The 10,244-nt window shown below is 55.1% G+C and overlaps 1 protein-coding gene across 1 annotated transcript; it reads left to right on the forward strand.

Annotated features, from left to right (window-relative positions):
* Positions 1–5,928: 5,928 nt before the first annotated feature.
* CAV3 (caveolin 3) lies at positions 5,929–9,659 on the forward strand. The gene is made up of 2 exons (XM_010003353.1): positions 5,929–6,115; positions 9,295–9,659. The coding sequence occupies exons 1-2, from the start codon at positions 6,002–6,004 to the stop codon at positions 9,634–9,636; spliced, it is 456 nt and encodes a 151-aa protein (XP_010001655.1). The 5' UTR covers positions 5,929–6,001; the 3' UTR covers positions 9,637–9,659.
* Positions 9,660–10,244: the final 585 nt, after the last annotated feature.

Below are 10,244 nucleotides of genomic sequence, written 5' to 3' on the forward strand. Positions count from 1 at the left end.
GCAGCCTGAGACCCCCCAGCACATAGCTTTTAGACAGCCAGCACCACCACAATAGCTCAGAACAGGGAGGAGCAGCTGAAACCTTTCACGTGCAAAGCTCCCAGAGCTAGAAATAGGCATCTATATTCTGCACTGGGTTATTAAGAGACTAACCCCCCCTTTCTAGGGCTTGAAGGGATTTTATTTGCAGGCCTTTTGGACATGCCACAGCCAAGCAATATTGATCAACACCACAACAATCCCTCTCTGCACATCTTTGCCCTGACATCATCCAAAGAGCAGCATCTTTTCTTATTCATGAGTGGTAACAGGCATTGCTGTCTGCACCTCAGTTTTGGCTGCCTCCCACAGACCCTTCATCCCCTTCTTTATTCAAAGCCCAACTTAGCCCAGTTCCTTTCACAGGACTGGGCTTCTAAGCCCTGATCTTTAAACCCTGTTACCTCTCTGCTGCACTGTTATATATAAGGAGAGCACTCCAAAACCTGTCCCATCCACTGCCACCAGCCTCCACTGTCCCATCAGGGCTGACAAGCAAAGCTGTATCAACCCCAACTCTCCTACATACACACCAGCTCTTCCCACTCCAACTGGAGAAGCTGGACTGAGCCCTGTGGTCACTCAGCTCTAAAAAAAAAAAAGCTGCCTAGCCTGTAACAGGAGCTTCTGTTTATTTTAACAACTGCAGCTCTGGCTGAGCTCTGCATCATTTTTGAAACAGGTGGTGTGCAAAGCTAGACAATACAGGGGATTCAGACAGCAAAATTAGCCAGTTCTAAAATTATAGAGGGGTAGAACATCCCAGGCCATCACTTGCTGCCAGCCTGACCTCTGCCACCACAGCCCCCGGGAGCAGCAGCAGCCAGACCCCACGGGATTGCTGGGCAGAGGGAACAGTGCCAGTGCCTGCAGCCCCCGTGCTCCAGCCCCTCATACCCAGCCCCACAGCTGCTCCTCCCTGCAGGGGAAGCCTCCCCTGCTGCTGCATCCTCCTTGATTAGAGAGAGGGCTAATCACACCGGGATCAGACACCGCCAAAGGCAGGTCTGGAGCCCAGCCCTGCTCAGCAGCACATCACTGGTTAAACCTGATGATCAGACTACCCAATTGGTTGGGTCACAAGTGATAAATCAGGCAAAAACTCTCACTTGATAAGGAAAAGCCAAGCAAGGCTATTTTAAAATGAAAATCCAAAGGAATTCAGAGTGCTGGTGTGGGAGAAGAGCTGAGATTAAGAGGAGCTATAAACACAGGCTGGAAGGGGCCTCTGCAAAACTGCCCTCCTGTGCCTTCCTGAGTGGAGGAGCAGCATCCTGCTGCTGCTGCTGGTGGGTTTTCCTGGGAGCAGGATGGGCACCATTCAGCTCAGCAGGGGCTGGGGGGACCCCTGGGCTGGGGCCCCCTCCAGACACCCCCAGTCACCAGCTGGGGCTCACAGTGCCAGGGAGCTGCAGGGTCAGGCCAAGGGGTGACTGCTCCACTCAACCATCCCAGCCACTCCAGCACCTAATGCCATTTTTTTCCCCTCTAAAGTGATACAGGACACAGTCATTTGTTGAGCATTTTCAGGGCAGCTTTGCCCACAGCCATAAGAACATAAGAGTGATTAAGAGGGAAGGAAGAAATAGCAGTTACTTACAGGCTCAGTTAGTGCCTGACGAGCTGCATAACAAGGAATGCAGCTGTAGATGTTTCCTGTGGTACCCACTGCACTGGTATTGTTAAACACAGCATTAATAGCAGCACCTCTTCAGTGCCTGGGGAGTCCCAACAGGGCACCATCTCCTGAGGGCTCCCACCCACCTGCAGCCCCTCTCCCCAGCCACCAGAAGGGCTGCATCCCCCCAACACAGCCCAGAGCCACAAGCTATGACCTGAGCATGTGGGCACCCCGAGGGTCAGGACAAACTCCCCCACAGCAACCAGCAGCTCAGGGCTCAGTCACAGGCAAGAAGAAGAGCTGCAGATTGCAGAGCACAGGGTGAGATGCAGCTTCAGAGCTGCCCCCTCCCACCAGGTTGAAGGGCTCCACTACCAGTAAGGGAAAGGATCTCCCAGCTTGTGCTGCATGACCATAACTCCTCCTGCTCTCCTCTGCAGAAGGGGCAGCACCCACCTGCCCCACAGCTCACCCTGCAGCCCAGCAGGGCACCCACTGCATCTGCAGGTCTCCAGCTCCTACCCCAGCACTTACAACAGAGACAAGAATGCAGGAAGATTAGGTGGTTGTGGATCCAAGGGACCATGAATTTGATATTCATAGACTTTCTCTCTCTTTTAAAGGGCAAACCACTTTGGATTGAAACAAACCAAGAAGGCAGCTTGAATGATAAATGAATGTTTTTCTGTACTTCCTCGGTGAAATTTAATTTTAATTGACATTAAACATGACAGGGCTCCAAACCTTTATTTGCCAGCCACCTATTGTAGCTGCCCCTGAGACACTTATGCCATTAAAGCCCTACTCTCTGTATCTTCTGTACACTGGAGCACTGAGGAGTGAGGACTACCCTCAACACAAGAGACCCTGGTGTCTGCACCAGGCTTTTCATCCGAGGGTTCTGGCACAACCAGCTCCAGCAAGATGGATTCTTATTTCCCACTAGCAGAGAGGAGACCCAGGCAGGAAAAGGCAAGGTGGTGTTTGTGATCACAGAGGGCTCTGGCTTGCAGGCCCAGGGGAGAGAGACCAGGAGCAGAGAGGAAATTGGAGACAGAAGGAGAAAATGGATCTTCCTCACTCGGAAGCACACAGTGCCCTCAAGGGAAGCTGCCCAGCACAATGTGCATTAAACAGCTTCACTACCTGGGGCTTCTGATCCTCCTGTGCTTTTTGACCCAACTTGCTCACTTTAACAATGAAGGATTTCTGGACATGAAACTCCAGGTGCTGCACCGGGCAAACCTCACACAGCACAAACCACTGTCCAGGGCCAGGGGCTCTTCCCAGCCCACAAAGGAGGACAAGAAAAGGCCAGGGTGTTTGCAGACCCACTGGCCAGGTCTGCAGGTGTGTACCCAGAAGGGGACTCGCTGCCCAGGCTGCAGCAGAGGAGCCCCAGCCCCTGGGATCTGACTGACAGCATCCCAGAAGTCCCGGGCAAGAGGAACCAGAGACAGGACCACAAACCACTCACAGCTCCCATTTCCAGGGAGAAGTAGCACTAGGGGATGGATCATTGAAACTGAGCTTCAGCCTGCAACAGGTGGTCAGGAGAGCTAAAGGATGCTCATGGGAAGGAGACATGAAAAGGCAGTTTTGTTTTACTCTTTAAGAAGAGATGAGAGCTCTGCTCCAAGCACTGAAGGCAGAGATGATCCCTCACCCTCATTCCCACCTGGCAGCACCTTCCACTCACTTGAACACTCACTCAAACCAGAACTTTCCTCGTTACGCAAATTAACTGAGCTGGAGGATGAAAAGCCCCTGAGGTCAGGACCTGTGCACCCAGTCCTTCCTCCTGCTTTAACCTCAGGCTTAATTTACCAACATCACTTAGTACCTGCTCCCCTCTCTCTCACAAGCTGCAGAAAACAAGCAAGTTCTACCAGTGCATCTCTTATCTACAGCCATCACCAGGGGAGCAGCAATATCAGTAATATTTCCTAAAACTGCTCTTGTTTTATCACCTCCACTGAGCAATGAAATTTCTGGTTGCCATTAGCTACTAACAAACCAGTATCACAGTCAATCCACTGTAGCCTCTGCATACCAGAATCTTTTACATGGTGTCCCATTCACAGTCTTAAAGTACTCAGAAATAGATTTATTTATAGCATCTACAGTGCAACACAATATTCCTCCTCCCTCTCCTTGCTACTTGAGACACTTACAACTGCACATTAACCACTACACGGGTTCACATTTCCCTACTCCCACGCCTGGCACACCAAAGCCCAGGGCAGAAGCAGGAACCAGCCCAAAGGCAGCAAGTGACTGGGGTGGGTGGAAATCCCCCGGGGCAGAGGGGCAGGACCAGCATGTTCAGCCTCACAGCACGGGCAGAGCAGCTGCTCTTGCAGGAACACCCTTCCTGTCTATCCTGAGGTGCTGCAGAGCCCAGGCAGGGGAGCCTGAAGGTGCCCAAAGCTGTGGAGCATGGAGGAGATATTTCACTTGCCTCACCAGCCCATGATGGGTCTGGGCTGGTCTGCTGGCCAGGGCTCACAAGGCGTCCATCACAATGAAGCACCAGTCCAAAGGCCCCCAGAGCAGGGGACAGTTTGTCTCCAGCCAGACTGGGGGTGCTCACAACCCCCTCTGAGCATGTTTCCCCCCAGGCAGCAGTTTGCTGCTTCCCAGGTGGGTTTTAACCCTGTGGGAAGGTGAAGGACAAGGGCCAGACCCAGGCACCCCACCAGTGAGAGACCCAGGGACAGAGAACTGGGGCTGCTGAGGGGTTCCCAGCATCTTTCACCTAGAGGAACACAGCCAGAGGCCACTGATGGATGCTCTTCCCAGGTTTAAACTCACAGCTCCTCACTCGTAAACCTTCACAGAACTTGCCCCTTCACCACAGGTGCCTCCTTCACTGTCACAATACCCCACAGGTTTGCACAGTTATTTCCCACCCCTGGTTCTGCCCTTCCTCTCCCTGCAGAGGAGCTGAGGTCCTCTGGCAAGCTGCAGCCACCCCAGTGTTAGCCACAGCTATGGCACACACCCCAGAGCATCACCCCACCTGCTGCCACCAAAGCAGAAATCACAAGAAAACCAGGTTCCAGACTGAGGTTCCCCCCTTACTACCAACAAAAGCAGTGAGGAGGCACAGTGGGCAGCAGGAGGAGGCTGGAGCCCTCGCCCTGTGGTGCTGCTGCACCAGACCCTCACCACTCAGTTCTCAAGAAGAATGAACATATCCAAGACCTGCTACAGCTCAGCCAAAGGCTGGAGCACAACCCCAGTTTTGCACAGCATTATACCAGCTCAAAGGGCTGGAACAAACCCACCCCAGTGCTGAAAGCTCCAGGCACTGAGCCACGGGGGCTTGATAAAGACAGCAGGGCCCAGGGGCTGGGCAGGCAGCAGCAGCAGTTTGAACAGCTCCCCCCATGCCCTGAGCCCTTAAGCAGCCACATCCATGCCCAGCACTTGTGCAGACCCCCCAGCACGGATCCCCCTCCCCAGCCATCCAGGCCCCCTGCCCTGCCTTGCCTCTGCTGGGCTGTGCCAGCACAGAGGCTGCAGGCAGCTCCTGCTCCCGGGCAGGGAAGAGCAACCCTGGTCTGCTCTGGGCAGATGCTCTGGAGGGTTGGGTTTTATTCCCCCCCCCCACAAAACTGCTAGTTTTAGACAGACCTTCAGTTCACACAAACCAAGAGAGCAGTGAGGAGGCTGATGAGGGTGATCAGCAGCCCGAGTTAAAGAAGCCTTCATTCATCTGCCAAGTGTCACCGTGCTCTGTTCAGGGAGGCAGCCCAGGCACTATGGATCTGTGAGTTGGTCAGTTGGATTTCTTTGACTTTCTCTGGACTCAAAGGAATAAAAGATGAACCTGTGATGCCTCTTCAGGGCTCCCAGGGGGATCCCAGGGCTCACTGGCTGTCCCAGGACACTGCAGCTTCTCTGGGTGACACTTAACAGACATGATCCCTGTTCCCCCTGAGCTGCTTCATTTGCAGATTCATTAGCAACTATTTTGCCCATTAAAAAAAAAATATATATATATTTCTCTCAGACTTTGGAGGATATTTAGCATCATTTGTCCCACACCATCTCCCTGTGTGAGGGCAGACCCAGCCCTGCACAGCTGGGAGGGCTGAGGGCTGCACACCCACCCCTGCTCAAGGGCCACCAGCTGCCCAGCAACCCGGAGGTGACACCACGGGGGCTGTCCCCAGCAAAGCCCCTTTAAGGGACACTTTGGGGCAGCCGCAGGAGGCACAACATTAATTTTAGCCTGGAGAGCTGCCAGGGGCACAGGGCAGCTGCTGGGAGCTGCAGCCTGCCTGCCTGCCCTGCCCAGCACAGCCCCGTTCCCGGCACCGCAGCAGAGCGGCCATGGCAGAGGAGGGGAACGAGCTGGATGAGAGGATCATCATCAAGGACCAGCACACCAAGGAGATCGACCTGGTGAACAGGGACCCCAAGCACATAAACGAGGACGTGGTGAAGGTAGGACCCTGCTCGGGGTGGCTGTGGGTGCCTCCCTAACGCAGCCAGCCCCCAGGGATTGCCCTTCTGCTGGGCTTGGCCTCAGCTGGTGTCCCTGGGGCTGCGGGAAGGTGAGGGTGCCAGGGTGCCCAGGCACCAGCCAAGTGCCTGTGGGCTGTGCCCAGCTCCAGCTCGCCCAGTATTTCCCATTCTCTGGGTGCACCCTCCAGCTCCACGGGCTGTAGCTTGGAAACTTGCAGAGGCGCCTTCCTTTGTACCGGCAGGAGCCAAAAATAAACCAGGGCCAGCCCATATCACTGATTGAAAGGGAACCTTGGGAAAAGGCTGTAAATTTTCCAGACCTGACAATCCAAGCACCAGACCACTCAGATACCTGTTGTCCTATTTGGAAGACAGTTGTTTCTCCCTCACAGCAGCAGGAGGGAGCAGAAAACCTTCTGTGTCTATTTTGGTCAGAAGGACCCAGCTGAAAGGGGAAGCATTTTCCAAAACGCTGACCACTGGAGCCTGGTTGCTCAAAGCTTTGTTAGCATGATGCCAAAGATAATTTTGGCCCAAAGGAGAAGAGGAGGAGATGGAAGGGTTCTGTGAAAGCTTTAGTGGGAGATCAAAGAGGATGACATGCCAAAAGGGACAAAGGCTGCTCACAAAGGCTTTGGAACGGGCTATGACCTCAACTGCAGCAGTGACCTGCAAGCTGGCATCTGTGCATTAAAGCACCATTACAGCTAAAACGGCCAGCATGGCCAAATTAAAAGCCCCCCAGATGAGCTGGGACAGGGACAGCCATAGATGGGCACAGCAAGACGTGCCCATGACAGCTGCCAGGCACCTCGCTATCTCGAGCTGTTCCCAGCAGCCTGTCCCACATCTGTGCCACCCCACGCCAGCACGTCCCACCAGCTGGGGCTCCGGGCAGCCAGGACAGGACAGCCCCCAGCCTGCCCAGCCCCGAGCCAGGCAGCACTCAGGGGACACCGGTATTTCCCATTCTCTGGGTGCACCCTCCAGCTCCACGGGCTGTAGCTTGGAAACTTGCAGAGGCGCCTTCCTTTGTACCGGCAGGAGCCAAAAATAAACCAGGGCCAGCCCATATCACTGATTGAAAGGGAACCTTGGGAAAAGGCTGTAAATTTTCCAGACCTGACAATCCAAGCACCAGACCACTCAGATACCTGTTGTCCTATTTGGAAGACAGTTGTTTCTCCCTCACAGCAGCAGGAGGGAGCAGAAAACCTTCTGTGTCTATTTTGGTCAGAAGGACCCAGCTGAAAGGGGAAGCATTTTCCAAAACGCTGACCACTGGAGCCTGGTTGCTCAAAGCTTTGTTAGCATGATGCCAAAGATAATTTTGGCCCAAAGGAGAAGAGGAGGAGATGGAAGGGTTCTGTGAAAGCTTTAGTGGGAGATCAAAGAGGATGACATGCCAAAAGGGACAAAGGCTGCTCACAAAGGCTTTGGAACGGGCTATGACCTCAACTGCAGCAGTGACCTGCAAGCTGGCATCTGTGCATTAAAGCACCATTACAGCTAAAACGGCCAGCATGGCCAAATTAAAAGCCCCCCAGATGAGCTGGGACAGGGACAGCCATAGATGGGCACAGCAAGACGTGCCCATGACAGCTGCCAGGCACCTCGCTATCTCGAGCTGTTCCCAGCAGCCTGTCCCACATCTGTGCCACCCCACGCCAGCACGTCCCACCAGCTGGGGCTCCGGGCAGCCAGGACAGGACAGCCCCCAGCCTGCCCAGCCCCGAGCCAGGCAGCACTCAGGGGACACCTGCCTGTGTCCCAGCTACATCACCAGCTACACTAGGGCTACACCAGCCCCTTCCTAGCCATCCCCAGCTCCTCCCACCAGCCCTGTTCCCCTGCCCCAGCCTTTTCTCAAGCAGGAACCCCCAAAAGCCTGTAAGAGGGTGTTCAAGCTCACCCCTTTACACAGCCACGCTGCTGTTCCACCTGCTTTGGAAGTTACCAGGGTGTTTGGACAAGCTGCCCAATGTTCCTCTAGCCCTAACAACAGCTCAGCCAAGGAGGGGGGCAGAGCCAGCTCTGGGCAGGAGGCACCAGGCACAATATCCCAAGGGAAAGCCAAAGCCTCCCCACGCTCACAGAGCATCCACCACCCTCAAGAGCACAGCAAGCAGAAGGGTCCCCCCAGGGGCACCAAGAGGTTTGCAGGGTTCACCTGGCCACAAACAGATCCCTCCTGGGCATTAAGGGGCAGCAGCCAGAATTCAAGACCAGTTTACAGTCACAGCAGTGGCACCGGCCACAGGGGCTTGGCAGAGCACCAATCCCACCCCACTCTGCCAGCAGAGCAACTAAGTGGTACCTGCATTTGTTGGCCTCCAAGGGCTTTGTAGCATTCCCAGACTCAGCTCAGCCTCTGTCCCCATCATTCTCCAAACCCACTTCAGGTGCAGCACCAACAAGAGCAGCAGGCAGAGCCTCCCCTCTTATAGCCTGACAGTCCTTTCATTAATTGATCCCCTGATTAGCTCATCATCTGGGGCAACTGCTGCTCCCTGCCCATCCCACCTGGCAGTGGAGCTTTCCTGGAGCTGCTGACGGGACCCCCAGGATCAGCCCACCTTGCTGCTGGCCCCTAACCCACACCAGCATTTCTGCAGGAAATTAAAGATGATGCAGAATTATTTTATGATCCAAGTGTTTCCCAAACCAGAACAGACGTTGCAACTTAACATAAACCTTCAGGCTGACACGCCAGCTTCCCAAGGAAAGGCCATGCTATTTTTCAAGGCAAGCAGCTTGGCTCACACATTCCCTGGAAATGAGCTGCAGAGCAGTGAGGTCTCTCCACGAAGTTTGGAGGCTTTTAGAATGTTTCTCATTCACACACAGTCCCAGTGCCTGCACGTCCCAGCACTACCCCCAGGCAGAGCTCAGACAGGGCTGAGCACCTCCCCGCCACCTAAATACATCATAAATCAACAGGGCTGTTGGTCTTTTATCAGCACAAACCACCTTCTCGCCGAGCAGCCCCTGACCCTGCGTGCTCAGAAAGGGTGGGCATGGGCTCTGACCCCTCCAGGGTGCACAGTCCCCTGCCTGGCCCTGGCTCTCCCCAGAGCCCTGCATTCAGGATGTCCCCTCCCCGTGCAGCCAGTCCCGGTCCTGGCACAAACCCCTCGTACCTCCCTCTCTCCTCCCAGGTGGATTTCGAGGATGTGATCGCTGAGCCCGTGGGAACCTACAGCTTTGACGGCGTCTGGAAAACCAGCTACACCACCTTCACCGTCAGCAAGTACTGGTGCTACCGGCTGCTCTCTGCCCTCCTGGGAATCCCCCTGGCCGTCATCTGGGGATTCCTCTTCGCCCTCATCTCCTTCTGCCACATCTGGGCAGTGGTGCCCTGCATCAAGAGCTACCTGATCGAGATCCAGTGCGTCAGCCGCATCTACTCCCTCTGCATCCACACCTTCTGCGACCCGCTCTTCGAGGCCCTCTCCAAGATCTGCAGCAACATCAGAGTTGCTCTCCGGAAGGAGTTCTAGGTCCCCCCAAGCACCCCCTGCACAGGTGTCCCCAGCATGCCCTGCCCTGGGGCACAGGGACCCTGGTGCCAGCCCCTGCCCCGCGGCAGAGCCGGGGCTGCTGCCTGCAGATGGGCACCCCGGGATGCTCCTTCCTCCAGCCCAAAGCCAGCAGCTGTAAGAGGAGCAAAGCCCACCGAGCAGCCCAGGGAGAGCCCTCTGCCCTCTGGGACCCCCCAGCATCGTGCCCTGCTCCTGCAGGAGGGACTGTGGCATCTCCTGGACCTGGAGCCCTGGGCTGGACCTGCAGCCGCAGAGAAGGCAGCACACGGGGCTGCTGCTGGACAACAGACCAAACCCTGCTGCTTCCCACCCTGCTGCTCCAGCACCACGGGAAGAGAAATACTTGTGTATGAAGTATTATTTGCTGCTGAGGAAGCTTCTGCATTAAATCATGCTGCACAAAGCTTTTGTGGATAGAGCAGTGAAAACAAACCTTTTTTTGTTGCTGTTTTCTTCATGTGTGTTTGCATTTCAGCAAAGCTTTGAAACCCGGCTCAGTTAGTGCATGAAATGTTGTGTCCACCCCTGGGAGTATGTGCTGGGCCTGCTGGGCCACTGGCTGGGGC

Source organism: Chaetura pelagica, unplaced genomic scaffold (genome assembly GCF_000747805.2).
Source record: "Chaetura pelagica isolate M959 unplaced genomic scaffold, ChaPel_1.0 scaffold328, whole genome shotgun sequence".
Taxonomy (NCBI): domain Eukaryota; kingdom Metazoa; phylum Chordata; class Aves; order Apodiformes; family Apodidae; genus Chaetura; species Chaetura pelagica.

Excerpts from the sequence above, each read along its gene's own strand:
- CAV3 (XM_010003353.1), top strand. The coding sequence starts at position 6,002 with ATGGCAGAGGAGGGGAACGAGCTGGATGAGAGGATCATCATCAAGGAC. Across the intron at positions 6,116-9,294 it reads TAAACGAGGACGTGGTGAAG|GTGGATTTCGAGGATGTGAT; the intron begins GTAGGACCCTGC and ends CTCTCCTCCCAG.